This window comes from Polyodon spathula, chromosome 19 (assembly GCF_017654505.1).
Source record: "Polyodon spathula isolate WHYD16114869_AA chromosome 19, ASM1765450v1, whole genome shotgun sequence".
In the NCBI taxonomy this organism is placed as follows: domain Eukaryota; kingdom Metazoa; phylum Chordata; class Actinopteri; order Acipenseriformes; family Polyodontidae; genus Polyodon; species Polyodon spathula.
Genome location: NC_054552.1, coordinates 22,973,289 through 22,993,183, shown reverse-complemented (window position 1 = coordinate 22,993,183; position 19,895 = coordinate 22,973,289). Strand labels below are relative to the sequence as shown.

The 19,895-nt window shown below is 39.3% G+C and overlaps 1 protein-coding gene across 9 annotated transcripts in view; it reads right to left on the bottom strand.

Annotated features, from left to right (window-relative positions):
• Window positions 1-1,885: 1,885 nt before the first annotated feature.
• Window positions 1,886-19,895, bottom strand: part of LOC121294469 (neogenin-like) — a 164,362-nt gene continuing 146,352 nt past the window's right edge. For 2 of the 9 annotated variants that reach the window (XM_041218181.1, XM_041218184.1), the window contains exons 17-30: window positions 17,062-17,294; window positions 15,778-15,916; window positions 14,959-15,138; window positions 14,748-14,855; window positions 14,070-14,264; window positions 12,820-12,852; window positions 11,199-11,261; window positions 10,282-10,429; window positions 9,319-9,557; window positions 8,389-8,481; window positions 6,655-6,813; window positions 4,669-4,917; window positions 2,826-2,962; window positions 1,886-2,196 (exon numbers count right to left, since the gene is read on the bottom strand). In XM_041218181.1, coding sequence (XP_041074115.1) covers window positions 2,113-2,196; window positions 2,826-2,962; window positions 4,669-4,917; window positions 6,655-6,813; window positions 8,389-8,481; window positions 9,319-9,557; window positions 10,282-10,429; window positions 11,199-11,261; window positions 12,820-12,852; window positions 14,070-14,264; window positions 14,748-14,855; window positions 14,959-15,138; window positions 15,778-15,916; window positions 17,062-17,294 — 2,060 coding nt within the window. In that variant the 3' untranslated portion in view covers window positions 1,886-2,112. Of the gene's footprint in view, window positions 2,197-2,232; window positions 2,293-2,825; window positions 2,963-4,668; window positions 4,918-6,654; window positions 6,814-8,388; window positions 8,482-9,318; window positions 9,558-10,281; window positions 10,430-11,198; window positions 11,262-12,819; window positions 12,853-14,069; window positions 14,265-14,747; window positions 14,856-14,958; window positions 15,139-15,777; window positions 15,917-17,061; window positions 17,295-19,895 lie in introns of those variants that run through there. The other 7 variants (XM_041218186.1, XM_041218189.1, XM_041218188.1 and 4 more) reach the window with 5 other exon arrangements.

Here is a 19,895-nt window from a genome sequence, read left to right as displayed (position 1 = left end):
ATTTATAAGTGTTCAAGATCATATTTGAAAACTAGACGTGGCCATGTTTGGCTCCAGTGTTTAATTTTAAGAAAATCTGGAAAAAAAAAAAAGACACCAGTAGTTATTTCTTTGACAGTTCATGAGGGACAGAAACTAGAACAGTACTCCCTGGTTTTGTGCTGTGTTTTTTAGGGCCCTCTAGTGAGAACCAAGGTAAGTACATTTGATGATAATCTGTTAAAAAATGAAAATAGAATTAATGTACAGAACTGAGTACAACAGACATTAAAGTGTTAATTTATTTTCAATGCAGTTACTTTATATATATATATATATATATATATATATATATATATATATATATATATATATATATATATATATATATATATAAAAGCTAGCTTGGAGCTCGAACTTGATAACATATAACAAATCAAAATTAATATAGTTATGGTGAGATTAAAACAAACCAATGTGGAGTTTTGATTCTCTGGCATGATCACAGCTTGGAGGAGTGTATAAAGAGGGTTTAGATGGTCTCTGCTCAGTGTTGAGTCAACTTGGAACATGAAGAAAGAGTATAAGGAAATATTTTAACAATAGCACTGTGAATGACTAGTCACTACAAGGGTACTGTTAATGTGACATGCATTCTTAACTGTCCCATTGTGTTCTTTTCAGTTTTACAGATTTCGTCACTTTAAATTAGGTGAAGCCACCACAGCATTGCACTCTCCAGGGACTCACTCTCACTTTTATTTAGCTGTGGATTCAATTTTATTTAAACATTCATCTTTTCTCAGTGGAATGACTCCTCCTGTTGCTGACCTGGGGGTGAAGCAGAGTTATCCTTCCATAGCACTGCACAACTGAGGCCAGACTCCTGGAAAGAATTACTTCAGGCTATTTCCACGTGACTCTCCACATTTGTACCAACAAAGGGGTGTGTCTTGTTGCACAGGAAGTGAACCTAAAGAAGATACGGTCAGTATTGTGGCAAACGGGTTTCAGTGAAATATGTATTTGACTGGGAAGCTGTTTTGCACCAGGTAACGCCCCATAAGGGTTATCTACAAGCTCTGGGCCGTTACAATGAAACAGTTTAACTATTGCAGAATAAAAAGTCAAACACTGCTTTATTTCACACATACAGATAAAGTAATATTGGACACTTGACTTGGAGTTCAGCTTCCTCCCTCCCAATGTGGAAGGGACACAGACCGAGACCAGATAAATGCATAAAAGCACCTGTTTGTTGAGGTAGCCTTTAGAATGGAACTCCCACACAAAACATTTGACTTAATGTCTAAGTTAAAATAAAATAATAATAAAAAATAGTTAGAAGAGGTAACAATCCTTTTGAGCACATTAAAAATAAGAATGAAAATCCAAACAGCTCATTTCAGACCCCCATTTGGGTTGAAGCAACTACCACGTCGTCTAGGTTACTGTAACGTTACTACATCTGATCCTGACCTTATCATATATATATCTATATATATATATATATATATATATATATATATATATATATATATATATATATATATATACACACACACACACACACACACACACACTCACACAAAAGTTAATAACAATGAAACATGATACAAAATAATGGCAAAATATAGAACGCAAAAAGAAAAAAAAATGTAACAGGCACGTTTGCTCAGGGCACTAGGTACAAAATGGCCGAGCTATGGAAAAAAAAAAACATGAATTTCAAACGTCCTACTTCAGCTCACACAAAAAAGGGGTGATGATGGGGGAATAAAACACACAAGTATAGACACATTAATGTAAATGTCCAAACACTGTAGATCTGTGCATTAAAGCACCAAGACAAAAAAAGCTAACTTTTTTTCCTCTTAAGAGTTACAAAATGGCGTCTGTCCGAACATGGTTTCCATGGTAACCAAAGAAAAAACATAACTTGTCTTCACCGACAAATGATTTTTTTCGACCAGCTTTTTTTGGTGAATGTTATTTCTTCTTAAAAACATGATGTCTCTAAAATTGCTCAGTCTTCACAGGAGAGCCAAGAGTTTTTTTGTTTGTATTTTTGTAAATGCTTTTTTTTTTTTTTTTTTTGCTCGTGATTTAGAGATGTTCCCTCATGGGTTAAGATCAGGCTGTTGTGATGGCGTTTAGGTCCTTCATCAGTCCCTCCAGATGAGCCATTTCCTCAGTTAGTTCATCCGTCTCATAATTCTAAAGCAAAGGAACAGGTTACTGCAGGAGGGGGGAGGAGGCTGGGGTGGGGGAGGGGGGACGACGACGACGACGACGACATGGGGGTCAGTGAGACTGCCAATGGGTAGGAACGAGGCACATGTGAGCGTTGTCAGAGCATTGATAGGCACGGTGGTTACATTGATGTGGAAATGGATTTTAGTGGTGGTTTAAAAAACACAATTTGTATACAGAAGCACAGAAAAGTAGCCAAGAACAAAACAAAGAAAAAGCGGGAAAAACAAAGAAAAGCAAAGGGAAGAAGTAAAGCACAAAGCAAGGAAAGAAATAAACAGAGAGAAATTTATTAGAAACAAAAAGAACATTCAAAATATAAATAATTGTATCCAGGATAGACAAAAAGAACTTGAATTTAAAACACTGAGCTACATTTGATTAAGAACTATAGTATACAAATGCCTGTCCCAGTTGGTAAGCGTGTACATGTGTATTTATCCAGTTTACATACAGACATTCAGTGGTGCCAAAAAGTTGCAATATAGTCAGATGTATATATAATTCTAAAATACAAACATAGCATTATTAATACCACTGTGCTTAACAGAGCCAGGGAGAGGTTTGCAGCCCTGAAGCATTGTTATACTTACGCTGTCTGCATCCTCCAGCATGCTGCAGGTCTCAGGTACATCAGGTGCGCTGGGCACTGTGACTGGCATGGGAGAACGGGTCCTTCCCAGGGTCCCGATGGAGGCTGTTTTCACAGAGTGCACCTGAGGCGTGGTCCCTGAAACCATAGTAACAACTTAGACATCTCACAGGGGCCTAAATCTACATTAAAAACAGGAAACCTTGTCAAGCTGCTTATTTTCAGCCCCAAAACGTCCTCGGTGCTTTAAAAAATAAATACATGAATTATAAAAAACACTGCCACTTATATGGTTAAGAATATTGAAGAAAAAAAATCGTTCGTATCTTGGCGTCTGGGCAGAGCCAAAGTTAGCAGGTGTCTAATCAAGATGTGTGGAGGATGTGAAAAAAGAACACCACAAACAAAGGACTAGTTTGAAACAGTTTCTAACAGATTAAGTTAAGATATATAAAGGTGACTGTAACAGGGAGAGATCTGTGCTGACTCTGCTGGCGTGTTCACGGGCTGCAGGAAGAGGGCGGCAGTCGCCCAACAACCGCCTGTGAGTCATGGCAGTGACACGGGGAGGTGGGAAAGTGTGAGTGTGGACTTTCCCCCTCTCTGAATGGCCGAGAGGCGGGTCTTGGGTGATTGTCGGTCCTATAAAATAACGCTCCGTTGTTTCCTCAGGTCTGCCCACTTAGACGCGCTAAGGGTGCGGACCCTTTGATTCAGGACCGGGAATCAGCGAGACACAGAGAGAGAGAGCGGGGAACCCTTGGGCAGACCCCGGCGTATTGTGAAAGAGCAGGCGAGATAGCCGAGAGAGTAGGACGGTGATCCGGGTCGTGCGGGTAGCGGCGACCGGGATAACGCTGCCGAGTGCAGCACCTTTTATTTGTAGTTTTATTACTGTTTTATTTTCCCTTGTTCTTTTCGCCTTCTGTTTTCATTATTATTTCTTTGAGCACCTGCGAGTGCATTTGCAGGTCGTGTACCAGCTGTGGTATTTCCGTGGTGCTGTCTATCATCGTTGATAGGCAGCCCACGGTCAACAGTGCCCTCTACCGGAGAGAAAAATTACAAGGAAAGAAAAAGAGCCGGCCTAAAATAAAACTGGGCACCTGTGTGGTGTTTTCCAAATACACCTGTCTGTCTCCTTGTCAGTGAATTACCCACACCCCTTCCACAGTGACACACTGTAGAATATTACAGATTTGGGTGAGTCCCCCCCCTTTCCAGGAGAAGATGTGTGATAGCAGGGTGGATCCATATTGATTGGAAGAAATGGGCGTGGAAATGTTAATATATTGATAGCATTTTATGTAATGTTTTTGTTTGAATTGTCAGTCAATTCTTTGATTGGACTCCAAAGAGGTCTATGTTATGATGCAAGTGTATACATTAGGGCATGCTGTGACCTGCGCGTCTTTGATTGCTTGTATCCAGTGCTTATACAACTGTATTAACATTATTTTCTTTTATACATATGTTTTTTTTAATCAAAAATACTTTGTCAGATTTATTTCCCTACACAACCATACAACCTCACGTGTCTTTCAAATACATTACTTTTAATGGTTTACTTTGCACTGAAAACACAGCCATCTAATAGAGTTGCAGCTTTTCTTAAGGAGCTGCTCATTCTGTATTGTCATTTGGACAAAGAAATACTGGAAAATTGCATTACATTTGAATAGTGCAAGTCTTTCTGCACCATAATATTTTATTTAAACTGATTATATACATTTTTGCCATGATGTGTGTGAAACCAAAAATAATAATTTGAGTGTGACCCTTGAAGAAATAGAGAAATACGCCAGCATGGCCTGAGGTTGTGTGTGCTCCTCCGTCTCTCATACCTGTCTGAGTGAGCAGGGGTGTGCTGGGCAGTGCGGGGGACTCTAAGGTGGTGGCGGGGGGCAATGCAGGCACAGCGAAGCTCTTGAGCGGGTGGGAGGGGCGCACGTGAGCAGTGGGGGGGTTGCGGCTGGGCTCCTCCTCAGGGGCGCTGCTCAGGAAGCTTGCTTCGGGCTCCATCTGCTCCACACTGCAGGCAGGCTGACTCACCGCCGGCACAGGGTCAGCGCCAGGGGTGTTTCTCACCAACTCTGTAAGAAAGCACAGGGACCTCTCAGCCACAGACAGAAGCCTTGCTTGCTGGTTTTCATTTATTGGTATTCAAATTCTAAACCGAGGAGATCTTTAAAATTTTGCCAACATTCTTTTATTTAATGTATTTATTTATTTTGACAAGGAGTCAGGTAATTATTTAAATACTAAAAGAAAATAAATCAAATCAATAATAAATGTTTACGGTTAGAAATTTTTTTCAATGTCTTCAAGGTCAGGCAGAGGAGCTTTCCTGTGAACGCACCTCAAACCTGACCTGAACATCCCTGGCCTGCTATTCAGTCCTGGGCCGCTCTGAAGCAGCTGACTGACATGTGTGCCAAACTGGGTGGTGCTGGTGGTGGTTGTTGTGTGGTAGTACCCACTGAGGCCTAGGGTGAGACACCAAACTCAGTTCCATGTGACCAGAATGGGATTCAAACCGTGGCCTCCAGAGCTGAAGCTGGAGAATTTACTTATTTTAATTATAGTGACCAACTAAAAACATCAACTGAAAACCTGATGCACTGGAAAACTATTTGTTGGAATACAATTTTGAAAGATGCACTTATGCAAAACATCTGAGAATTAATCTAGTATGTTCACATGAAATGACATTTTACATGGTTAAAAATGCATCTATTGGAGTAATTAATAAGAAAAGAAATGAACAATTCCTTTGAATAGCTTCAAACCCTCTAGTTGCCTAAAGAGTTGTTGAAAGAAAGGTACCAAAGCTAAGAAATGTCATTACTTATATTTGGAATTACAATACTAAAAATAACTTTCAATTACAGAGAATTGCTTGCAGACATAACATACATATTATTGTACTCATTATGAGTAATTCCAATAACTCTTGTACATTGTATTTTTTATTTGAATGTAAATTGCATTTTGTTATAATGCAGGACTTTGCAAGTACAACTCAATGTTATTCATAATCATTTTGCCTGGAGGAATCAAATTCAATTAAAATCTAGCTTGAATAAATGCCAAACCTATTTTTGTTTTGGTGTGACAAACACTCAACCATTTAAATCTCAGCCTTTGATGGATTATTGTTTAATACTTTAAAAAAAGTCCTATTATATTCCAGGCATCATTCTACAAAAAAAAAAAGAAAGCCAGCACCGTTTATATAACAAATTAGTTCTGCAGCATGAGAATGTGAACGGCTTTAGTTATTGTTTGCAAATGTATTTTAGAAGATGCATGAGCCTTTAACACATGTAAGGCACACACTACAAAAATAAATGGAAAGTTATTCTCTGTCAAATGTGGAATATATTCAAGTTAAAACTGTTACTCAAATAGTCTTTAAAGATTCCTATAGTTTTATAACTGAACACTTCAAGCACAACAGAAGATGACAAAAAACAGCATGTCGGAATGCTGCTCTTCAGGAGGACAGAGCTTTGTTCAAAGACCATCAGAGCAAGCAAACCTAATGTTTCCGACATTGATAAAGAAAATTGGTCGCAGTATAAATACAAGAGGCCACACTTTGATCATTTTCTATGGATCAGTCTGCAGCAATCGCAAGGCTTTATTAGGTTTACAACATTACATGACCTTATCCCAAGATCGTTCCACGGTACCTGTAGGTCTAACACAGTGAAGCATTAAAACAAATGGAAGTGTAACCTTTTGCATTGTTCTCATTTCACGAGCTCACACTGCTGCTCAAGTTTCTGAAGCTGTAGCTGCAGCAGTGGGTCAGTCTCCCGTCTCACCTGAGGAGTTGGCCCTGTCTATGTGGGAGATGGAATTGGCGAGCGGCCGTGGGTTGAGCTGATGGTGGAGATAGCTGTGTGCCGGGGAGGCCAGGCTGCCGCAGTGATAATGGTGGTGAGAGTTATCGAGGGAATGGATGGGATGAGCACTAATCACAGCTGTGAATGAACACAATACAGAGAGAACGCATTTACACCCAGAACAGACGCAGAAGGGAGGCAAGACAGGATAAAAGACAGAAACACTGTACATTCACATCAAAGAATTCCAGAAATCATACCACCCATTCACGTCAGTCGGCATATTTATTGCAAACATGTAGTTTTTTGTGATAACGTTCAATAGGATCAGCTGAATATGTATTTAAAACATTAGCTTTAAAAAAAGACTTTTCTTCAGGTGAGAAGTGGAAACAGAGTTTAAGAAAGTTCACCTCTAGAAAGCTCTCTCTGACAAGGTCATTTAACAGTGTGAGAGACTAGAAACCAGGCAAGCATGGTACATGATACTGCTTTTTTAAAAATGAAAACACATGCAAGGCCTGCATAGTGAACAGAAGTATACAACAGGTAAGATTTCTGGAATTATTTTATTAGTTAGAACCCCTTCAATAGGCTACAGTAGCTATCAAAAGACCACCTTGTATAAAACTTTTACTGTAGACCAGCATTGTCAAATTGCCTTTGTTGTATTGCTGGAAGTGAAAGAAATTTCTTGGCAAGTTACAGCCAAAACGAACTTAGCAAGCCCGTTTTCATTCAGAAAGCATTAAGGCCACAGGTAAGCCTCCCACAAACACATTACAGGGATGCTTCAGTTTATCAGATACTGCACACAGGTTGACTGCAGTAACCTGACGGCTGCACACAAGACAGATACAATGTGAGCAAGATGGAGGCCCGCTGAAAATATCGCCAATTTCAAAATATACATTATATATGGATGAATTTGGGGAATACAAGCTCCGAGGGAGAAAAGCCAATGCAGCAAGACTGCCTAAAGCAAGTATCCCTTCTGTGAAAATAGTGTCCTATTCACTTGAGGATTTACCCTGAAGTTTATACCATTAAAAAAAAAAAAAAAAAAAAAAAAAAGCTGTACTAGTAACCTACAAGGAAAGAAAAGAGAAGTACTATATTTAAAACAAATCAGTCAGGTGAAATGAACCCAGCTGACTGTAAAACTGAAATAAGTAGTAATGTAATATAGTGTAAGTAATATAGTGTAACCTTTTTTTATGAACTCATAATCGTTGCTATACATTAACTTACTGTTCCAATAAAATTATAAATGTATTTATAATTATGTATTTGTTAGTAAAGAGTAAGTAGCTTCAGTTTTAGATTGTAATTTTATTTACTCTGTGTGTGTGTGTGTGTGTGTGTGTATATATATATATATATATATATATATATATATATATATATATTTGCATTAAGGTGCTTTGACTACAAGTTCAGTAGCTGCTCTTCAGTGCTAAATGACTAGACTAGATAACCCAAGATGTCTATGTTAGTAAGCACCATTGTGCACTGCAGTGTATCGCCAGCAAAACAAAAAGAAACCTGATCCAAAGTGACAGATCAGCAGATGGCGCTGGCTCTTGCCTCCTCACTGGCTGATCTAGCCTAAATAACAACATGTGACTATGAAAAAAGTGTCCCTTGAAATAATGTGTGACCGCAAAGCATCCTTCAACAGGAAGAGAAGGATGATCTGGGTAGCAGACTTACGCTGTGGGGGCTGGGCGTCGAAAGGCATCATCATTCTGGGTCTCATCCCCCGCCGCCCTGCTAGTGTGGACATGCTGTCCTCTGATTCATGCCCTGCAAATCAAACATCGACCCAGCCTTCAGAACAAGTAGATCGCCAGCAAGGACTGGCCCCTCAGTGGCAGGGAGTGCCACTCCATTCACCTACTGAACTAGCAGTGCACCTGCTAAACAGACTTCCCGGCAGAACTGCACTGTTCAATGGCTTTTCATTCATACTGAACACTGCTGCAACACAACACACATCTTTTATCGTGTTCCACAGTTCAATACCATTGGAGACGCACTTTTGTAGTGAAATCTTTCTGAACCTATGGGTGGCAATTCTGCTGAATGCTGTCAGGCTTTTCAGAATTCTAAATGCTTCCCAGCTTCAATAGAGTTCTGAAAGCATTCTGTCAACAGTTTAAACAATGTATGCTGATTAATTAAGCCCAGTCAACTGTATGGAAAAATAAAATAATAACACCCAAACAGCATAAACTAATCCTATCTGTCATTCTTTTGTAACACTTAAAACGAGAGGGTGAGTTGTAATAGCTGAAAACCAGTTCTAAATATATATACAGCACTGACAGTCGCTTAACGTGTATATAGCCTGACTAACAAATTTGAGTAAAATACATGTATGTATCGTTCGTATCGTCATACAAAACCAAAAGCACAGTACAGCTCATTGTAGTTCACAAATGGCTCATGAATTAACAAGTGTGTTTTGTTGTTGGCATGAATACACACGCTCCCTATCCGATTTAATTCTTTAACAAAATGGCCTATTGTATTATGCAATATACATTATGCCCCTCAGGACCATTCCTAAACAGCATGTGTGTAACGCCTTATCGGTGGCTGTGTGACCTCCCCCTGCAGTGCCCCCTGCTGGTGGCTCACCGCGGTAGGAGTTGCGTCGCTGGAGGATGCTGCTGTCCATGGCTGTGTCCACGGGCGGGATGTCCTGAGAGGTGTGAGGGATGGGCGTCTCCGTCATGACAGGGTTGGACTCTGGAGACTTGTCGATGGGTTTCAGCTCCAGCCTCTCGTGGTGGATCCACAGGTCTGGTGGTTTCAGGTCCTTTGAGTTGACCTTGTACTTGTGAGAGCCATTCGCTGATTTACAGGCTGCCCTCTTCCTGCAGAGCACAGCAAATCACACAGGAGTCAACAAGGGGGCTTTGAATTCAACAGCAAACAGTACCCACCCTCGTATTTTATATATTTTAACTGATAGAAATACACTAAAAAAGACTACCAAGCACTGTTACGCGTTTGATTTTTCTAACAGCTGTTGTATTTATCATCTGCACAACAGCTTTCACTGGTGTTTCACACAAGAAACAACATGTATACCAAGCTACACTATAAAAGCATTAGCTGTTCTGAAGATGTGGGTACATGGCACATATTATTTCTGTAATAAGTGGATATGCTAAAACCATTTTATTTATTTTTTTAAATAAAGCAACAAAGATACATTTGTAAGATCACTTAGACCCATTGAAACTCACTACCTTCCACACTGCAGCCCAGCACTTAACCACTGAGCAACTGAAACCCACCACTTTCCACACTGCAGCCCAGCACTTAACCAAACACTTTCCACACTGCAGCCCAGCACTTAACCGTACAGCAACTGAAACCCACCACTTTCCACACTGCAGCCCAGCACTTAACCGTACAGCAACTGAAACCCACCACTTTCCACACTGCAGCCCAGCACTTAACCGTACAGCAACTGAAACCCACCACTTTCCACACTGCAGCCCAGCCCGTTAAAGAAACCTACAAGCTTCTGTTGAGCAGACTAAGGCCGAGCCCTGGACTTTGAGAATGCACTTCTGAAGTGTCGGCACGTACTTCTTCTGCTGGGAGTTGGTGCGTCGGGTACAAAGGGCAGCCACGATCACCACGACGATGATGGTGAAGGCGCCCACAGACACGATTATAATCAGCAGCATGTTGTTATCCAGAGTGGGGGTCGGGCTCCCCGAGTGGCTGGGTCTCCCTGGAAAAGACCAATCAACAGCAGAGTCAGTGACTATGTCATACCAGGGGTCCTTTATAAAGAGTACTCCACTGAACTGCCTACTTGATAATTGCATATTCCAGTTATATATATATATATATATATATATATATATATATATATATATATATATATATATATATATATGATATTTTAAAAGTTATATATATGTTACACAAAAGGGCCCGATGCGCCCTTAAACATATCTGAATGTGTTACACAAGTTAATTGCCCCTTTGTATTAATTCTGTATTCATATTTTAGTCAATCTTTGCAGTGTTGCTACAGCACTGTACTCAACACTTACTGGCCACAGTTGTAGCTGTAAGCACATCATCTGGGATGTGACAAAATCATAACATACCAATGTGTATTTTTCTATGTGTAAAAATACTGTTTGTGCACCATTCAAATTGTAATTGTAAATTGACAGTCGAGTATCTAATAATGGGTTCCACTAGCGTGCCACATTCAGATGTTCTTTTAAGAGTTGCTACAGCAAATATGAAACTATTTAATTAGTTATCCTTACTAAGAGTGGGGATAAGCCACAGCTGTATTTTTACAGTAGCACTACTTTTTTTAATGGTAGTCTAGTGATAATCCAGGTCTTGGGTAATGCAATATATTTATAAATAAATAAATAAATAAATAAATAAGAGCCATGGCTTATTCACAAAAGATAAAAGTTGATAAAAACCAACCCCCCCAATTCAGAAAATACAAACAAAACAAACAGCTACATTACCAACAGAGCCGAACTCCCTGTGTGGTATTGTGTTGCGACTGCCTGGTTTAACTGGTCCAGAAGCTGATCAAGAGAAGAGGAGAAATCATACCATCAGGTCTGCCAAAGACTGCTTACGAAACACTGAAGGAGTCAGACACGCAGAGGAGTCCACAATCCCACAGTGCTTAGAAGGACGTTAACTGAACCGCCATTGTTTGAATATCGATCTCAAGGCCTCTAATTCAATCATTAAAGGGTGGCTCTACTTACAATTGCTCAAACACTTTTTTTCATTGTTTTTTTTTTTTTTTTTTTTTACATCTATCTGTACTGAGTTCAGGACTTGCCTTAGAAATATATATATATATATATATTATCTATATATATAGTATATATATATATATATATATATATATATATATATATATATTCAATCAAGCCTTTTTTTTAGATGTAAATGAATTTAGTAATCTACCACTTTGGAAACACATTTTCTTATTTTTTTTTTTTCTGGCAATACTCTAATTGTGCATTAGGTGGTGCTGGTGCTTACCAAGATAAAACACTTTGGCTGCTCTAACCTACATTACATGTCTATGGCAGGCAACAGGAACACCTCCTGAACTCCTAGTCAAAGCACCTGAACACAAACTGAATTGCAATAAGAATGATTGTGAACAAAAGGGCAAGGAAAATGCAATCTGAAGATACTTAAGCATCTGAGTAAGTCGATTGTTGGCGTACATTTCTCCCCTAAAAATGTACAATGTCTGATAGGAAAGTGACCAGTACAATGCACCGATACAAATCAGGTTTAGCCTTTTTTTCCAGCACACTCTACAATGAGAAACTGACTAACTGTTGTTTGCAATCCTCATTCTTTGGCTGCACGTATAATATTTAATGAAAATGCACAAGGAATTGATTATTTTCGATTTAATATCTGTGCCTGTGTTTTCATTTAGTTTGCTTTTATTGTGGAAGGAATCCGCGGGCTGTGGTGTCCAGTTGTGTCCATGAGATATTTGTTCCCAGGATGGAATATAAAATGGAAGCAGAAAAATGTAAAAACAATACAAAAAATAAAGTAGCTAAAGGCTACCACATTCATACTGTGCTTACAGTAGAGAAATCTCAAAAACCCCACCCAGCAACATAGTAAGCAGTTAATAAGGTAATGTAGGGCCTTAGCCACAAAACATTGAGGGATGTTTTGTTAAAGACTATTTTTAAAGGCAGATTAATTAAGTTGAGATTGCAGTTCAGAAGAACACTGTTTGAGAGAGGGTTTATTCTCTTTTTTCAAATTACTGTATCTTTAAAAACGGATTCCTTAAAAACAGTCCTTAGCGTTTTGCGAATATGGGCCCAAGTATAAAAAAATACGCTGCTGGAGGCCAGTTTTAATTGCATTTCTTTTTATGTATTTTTATCAATTACGTTGGATACATTTTTGTATTTGAAAATTGGCCATCACATTAACATTAGCAATTCTAAATCTGTGTTTTGTGAGAGAGGCTTTTTGGTAATAAGCAAGGCTTTGGAAATCGGGGGCTGTGGGTTCTTGGAAAGCAGATAAATGAATATGAGAGAGATGCAGAATGAAGATGAAGGACAAGTAGCAGCTTGGCTCCATTACCTTGGTCGTTAGCCATTTTGTCAGAAGATTCAGCTAACAGGTGAAGCGTAAGGTGGACGGAGAGAAAACAGAGCAGTTTAGACAGGGGAGAGGTGCAGGCAGCTTTTCAGCACAGCGAGCTACAGTAGGGGTGGCAGTTGCTGTTTAATTTCCTAAATACACTTTAGGATTAAACAGGTTTGAACTTTGACATATTGAGCATGTTTTTAATCAAATCATAAAAGCCATCACAAAAAGCCATCCATCGCTTTCTATAAATGGCTGCAGCATGTATTTGTGTATAAGACTGTATGTGTACAGCATTTAATTGTATAAAGACTTTGGAGAAATAGTGAATATATTGGCCTGCACTCTACACTTACTTCTATGTAAACACCAAGGCACTATTTTGGACAAAGCCTAAACTTTTAGGCAAAATTCTAAATGCTTAACACTTTGCTTACTATTAATTCCCCTAGGTAACAGAACAATATCATCAAAACCAAACCCCCTGGTTTTGACTTCTTAAACACATGAAAAACCACGCAAAAGATAAGAGAACAGTCTTAGAATGAACATTATAGAGCCTTTTTGATAAACATTAAAACAAAGCAAGTTTATGCTATGATAGTCCGACTGACTTATACAAAATGCCTTTCTCCTTGTATTCAGTTTATACATCTGTTTAAACAATTGATGTCTACCAAACCATTATTTAGAAAACAAAATCAATAGAATCGCTCTGTTTTTTGGATATCAAATTCTCTAAACATTTCTTGTGTTTAATCTGTTCTGTACCTTTGAAGACACTCTGCATTTAACTGGTTCGCTTTGAAACACAAGCTGGATTTTCCATAAACATTCGATTCCATTCTGAACTTGTGAAGCACCCTCTGAATGAATACTGACAGCTTGTTAAAACAGCCTTTTAAACACAAAGCTGTCATTACTTAGAGGGGAATTAAGAAAGCTAATAACACAGGAACTTTGGATGAGGGTCATGGCTAAGGCTTCTAGTTTCAAGTGTTTTCTCAAATCCCTTCAAAAAAATATAGTAGAAAATGAACCCGTGACTGGGAAACGTCAAACTGGAAGATGAATGTAAATGACATTCTTGGTATAGAACACCACATCCTCAGGAGGGTTAGAACTTCTACTAGCTTGTGTATATTTCTCCCAGACCACTCCCCTCCTTAACCAAAACCAAAAAACATTATTTCAATTCACACCACCATATTTTACACGACAATGACCTCGACATCGCCACCTACCTTTGGGAGTCCTGAACTGCACCGCCTCCGACATGGGTCCCATTCCTTTAGAATTCCGTGCCTGGATTTTGAAGTAATACGATGTATCAAGGGTTAAATCCTGAATCTGGTGAGTGAGTCTGTTCCCCACCACCGGCTCAATGACCCAGTCATGAACTTCAGCGTTCACATCCGTGCTGTAATAGATGATGTAGCCTAAACCAGAGGAAAAGAGTGAATTTGAACCGTGTTTAAGTGCTTATTTAATTAATGTATGCTTAATCTTAATTCCGGTTCCACTATTCTTTAGCCTTTGTGCACTTATTGACAGTCCAGTATGTTTCCATTCCCCAAAAGTGGTTTTAGCAGTTTAGACACAAGCTTCCTCCAGCCCTGAACCCTGTTTACAACTACAGAATGGGATTCAATCAGCTATTATTACCAGCTATTATAACTAACTATTCATAATCTCCTATTATTACTAGCAGCTGCAGGTGATACTTTTGAAAGCTCAAAAAAAAAAAAAAAAGGGGGGGAGGGCTCCTCGTTATCAAAAGTAGGCTTTTCTTTTCTAAAAACAGACAACTGCTAGGATGATTTCTTTAAACCAGTTTAATCCGTCGCTGTTTGTTTCGACTGAATCGATCATTGTACGCTGCGGTTCTTCTTGTCTGAAACGAGGATGAAAAGCTCTGTTACCTGTGATCTTGCCGTTGGCTTCGGACGGAGGCTGCCAGTTGATGATGATGGTTCGAGGTCTCCCTTCCTTGCTCACCACCGTCACGTCTTTTGGGGGAGAGTTCGGAACTGCAGGAGGCACAAAGTGTTAACAGTCCAGACGGTGAAAGAGGACTGTGTTTCTACGGGAAAGGGAGCTGAGGGATGAACAGCACAAACATTCGGAACTTACTGTAACTCAACTTTTTGAAGTTCGGTGTGGACTCATTTTCACTAGGTTGAAGAAATGTAAAAGCTATTTTGCAGACATGCAGTACAGTCATGCCAGTCTCAGCTGGGATGACAAGACCTGACTGCTTGGTCCACTCCAGGGAAAAGCCTCTTATCATGTGGTTCATTGGACAGGGGTATGCTGGGGCAAAACAGTACAAAATATACTAGGGTTACAGTATACTGTATAACCAGACTAATAGACATGTAGCCCATTGGTTGAATGCAAGACGTAACAGGCCTAAGAGGTCTACAGATATGCTTGACTACAAAACAGTTGAACTGTGCTCATAAAATTAATAAAAAGACCATATTACAGCATTGGATTAATAATACACATTCAGTCCAGCACACAGAAATGTTTGTGTCTATTAGCACCCTTGCAGTGTTTTATTATGAAGATAAATGTACAGGTTATATTAGAAACAGCAGTCTACAGCTTGTTTTGAGGAAGACAAATAAAAAATATGTATTATAAAAAATATACCTGAATGTTTCCCCAAAATTTTGACATCCCTACGGTGTCTCATTAAAAGACAGTGAGGGACCGGGGGGGGGGGGGGGGGGGGAATCAATAATTCAAAATGTGTTATGTCGCGATCAGAAAATAAATTCAGTCACAAAACATTTCAAATCGTTATTTTGAGATCACAGGAAAAACGATCTCAAGATCTAGACCTTACAAATTGTTATTTCTGTCATGTCCCCAATGAGCCACCGTACATCCCAGTTGCCTGACAACAGTACAAAGCCCACAGCTGCTGTAAGAAACTTTCCTTACTTGTCTCAAGGGTAGTCCCATAAGCCGTCATGCTCCAGGTGCTGGATCGACGGCCCTTGGTAACCATAACTGAAAACTCATACAGGGTATTGGGCTTCAGTCCGGTCACCATGTAGTTAAGGTTTGTTGTGTTTGCAGTCTGAGAGGGAGAAAAAAGCAGAACAAAAATACAGTTTTCAATATCAAACCACAATCACATGTTTAAGTTCAAATGATCATGGGGAATTTATAGAAGGGAATCTACTTTATTAAATGCTTATAAAATCAGTAACATATGACACACATAACTAATTCAAAAACAGCATAACGGCAAATGGAGGGGGGGGGGGTTGTTTTTTTTTTTAAGTGTAGTACTGTTCTGCTACCACTGAGTGGCGCCTTCTGCATGTGCAAATTACAAACATGAAGTACTTGCATGCAATAACTGTGGCTAGAATAAATAATACATGCACTGAAGGATGTAACACTATACGTGACATACCTCTCTAATAGTAGAGCTCTCTCAACCCTTGGATCCCACTTGACATTAGGTCACCAAGTCCTCATGCCCTGCTACTACTTGCAGCAGTAAGAGGTTATAAAGGGCACGCAGCCCTAGGACCATAGTTAAACACCCTGTCACGTGTTATTGCTTTCTTACCACATTTTACCAAGATTCTTTTTCTGCTTGTTTTTTTTTTTTTCAAAGTTTATATTCATGCATAAGTGCACAGTAAACTAAGTTTATACACACGTTTTTGAACAAATCAGTCTTCTACTTCAACTCACCAGCACATAAGAGCATGGGCTTATATTTGCGACAGTCCTGTAATTCAGATACAAAACTACAACTCCACATCAGTATATCGTAATGCTCAAGCACGTTTTCTATATATATTTTTTTTTATTGTCATTAGAATTCATGCCCACGAGGAATTACTGGAAATATTCCATGTTACAATATGTATTAAACCCAGAACTACTTCTAATGTCTAAAACGTAATACCATTAGCAAAATATAAAGTAAAATCTTAACACATTTGTTGCACCTACTGAGACTGAGAACATATTCCTGTCAATTATTATTTTATAAAACTGGAATGTTTTCCGAATGTTTTTTATAAAACTCGAGAAAAAATGTCTTATTACATGCATGAAGCAGAGACAAGGCCAAAACCAAAGATCACTGCACGTTCTTCTTATGTAACCTTTATAAAATGTATCTGTGTGCTGCAGCTTTGAGTACAGCCGGTTTGACTAAGTAGTCAAGGTAAGAACACTTTGGGGAAAACACTGAGGCAATACCTTGTACTTGGTGTTGGCAGGGATGTTGGTCTTCCAGCGCACCGTATAGTAGCGAGCGTCGGTTATCTTCTGGTTCTTGGGAAGGGAGTTGTCGGCCCAGGTTACCTTGATGGTGTCGTGGCTCAGGACTGATGCCTGCACTCCCACGGGTGGCAGCATGGGGGAAGGGTCTGGTACTGGAGTGTATGGAGCATTGAAAAGTTCATATAAAACAACCTCAGGATCTAATGGGTCTGAGAGCAGTTAAAAATGTCAGAAAATAATAATAAAAATGAAGCCAGGGAAAAATAATAAGCGCAATCAAACAAAAACGGGAAGGGAGGGAGGTGTAAAGGAGTTAATGAGTTAAAAATGAAGGGGAGGGTGGGAGGATATGGGGTGGTGGTTGGGGAGGAGGTGAAGAAAGAGAGAGAGAATATACTATTAGTACAGAATACCAAGATAACACTACAGGATTATTAGGACTAGTTTTCTAAAGAGGTTTCTCTATGAAGATAAGAATAGAATCTGTACTCTCATTGCTTCATTTTATTGTCAAGAGTTTTCAGAGGGAGAAATGTGTATCTTAGACACCAGATAATTTACACCCATCATGTTTTGCAAAGCTTCTGTCTATAAAAATATATATACAGTCTTTGAAACTCTTATTGAAATACTGTGGTGCAGAGCACCTGGTTACAAACCCTTCATTTTCTGACAAAGGGGGGCTCCTTTTTACCTGCTTGGAGCACATACAAAACAAAAAGACAAGTGTCTCTGCACTTAACATTTTGTTTGTTTTCTTTTTGTTTTATTGTGAACAATTCTGTTTCTTCTCCATTTTTTCACCCAATGTTTGCCCGAAAGCTTGCGTACAATTTGCCACAAAGTTGGTCCATTAAATAAACACAAGCCCTGAGAATGTATTTTGATTTATAAAACTGAGGTAAAACTTAGGAGAAAGTACAAATGTACACTGAGGTTTGTCTACTTCACTTTTTATAAGTTTTACCTCAGAATTTATGACTCACAAGTGTTTGAAAATTCTGGATAAAAACGAGTTCCCCACAGAAACAGACTACCCCAACAAATGTTCCCTTTTCTGCAGACATTTTACGCCTTCATAAAGAATTCCCCAGATCTACTATAAAAGGCCCCATTCATATTTCAGGGTCTGTAATGGGTTTCCAGTGAGAATGCAAGGAGGCCTTCACGGACACTTTGGGCTAGAGTGCAAATCAAGTCCAAGGTTTTGAGATGATGCAGGCCAGCCTACTCAGAAGGGTTGTTTTCTGTGGTTCAAGCTTGTACACATGCAGGCTTTTATGTGAGCAGTGTGTAGTTCTTAAACACCACATTGTGTTAAAACCCTTTTTTAATGAGAAGCAGTTAACTCTTAGCCCCGGTTTGTGAACACACATGTTTTTGGTCAATTCTGTGACCTTAAGCAGCAGGCTAATAGTCTAACTATTTCCACTGCTTTACAAACAGAGCCCTGCGGTAATTGAAACTCTCTAAATGAGAATCATTGTATCTCATCACATGCAAGCTTGGCAGCGCTCCAGCAAGTTAGAACATGGTTAGAGGTCCACGTACCCTTTTGGGCATTGTTCTATAGGTTGTCAACAACAATAGGAAGTAATGGTCTGAAACACTGCATACTGAGACCAAGAAAAGACCACTCAGACATGACTACTGTTGATTGCACAGAAATGTGTTCAAAATATCTGAAAACAATAGTCATGAACCCATACTTTACACTTTTATAGAGCAAGTGTATCTGTATGTGTGTGTTTACCAATGGAAGGGTTAAAATAACTGAAGACACTAGAAAGTACTTCTCTAGATTTGGGAATGTTCTGGTCACCTCGCTATAAAAAAGATATTGCTGCTCTAGAAAGAGTGCAAAGAAGAGCGACCAGAATTATTCCGGGCTTAAAGGGCATGTCATAAGCAGACAGGCTAAAAGAATTGAATCTGTTCAGTCTTGAACAAAGAAGACTACGCTGCGACCTGATTCAAGCATTCAAAATTCTAAAAGGTATTGACAATGTCGACCCAGGGGATTTTTGACATGAAAATAGAAACAAGGACCAGGTGTCACAAATGGAGATTAGACAAAGGGGCATTCAGAACAGAAAATAGGAGGCACTTTTTTACACAGAGAATCGTGAGGGTCTGGAATCAACTCCCCAGTAATGTTGTTGAAGCTGACACCCTGGGATCCTTCAAGAAGCTGCTTGATGAGATTCTGGGATCAATAAGCTACTAACAAACGAACGAGCAAGATGGGCCGAATCGCCTCCTCTCGTTTGTAAACTTTCTTATGTTCTTATGAATGTATTCAGGGTAACAACAATCTGACTTGCCATACAGTTGCTTGAATCTTTGTGCTGGTATTATCTGTCACATTATGCATGCAATTCTAAAGACCGCTTGCTGTTTAATATTCCAAGAGTGGTTTAAACTTGCTGAAGAAATTTAAGAAAAAAATAATTTAAAAAAATCGAGCTTGTGAGCACAAGCTGTATGTCTCTGAGTCTGCTAAGATCCAGCCTTTAGATAAGATATTTAAAATATACAGTCTGTTTAATTGAATTCTTCACAAAATGGCTAAGCCCTGCTGCAATTAACACAGGATCAGCAATTAAAATGTAATTCACAACTGACATGACGGCAAGTGTTTAGAAAAGGAACATGCATGTTCATCAGCAGGCCAGTCATCTTCCACTTCTTACATTTCTCTGGTTTGCCCTTGTAACTGCTAGAGCGTGAATCCCTCCTTTTAGTATTTTATTACGCATGCTGAACAATAAGCCAGGAATGCCGTGCTAATGCTACAACACAGGCAGCAT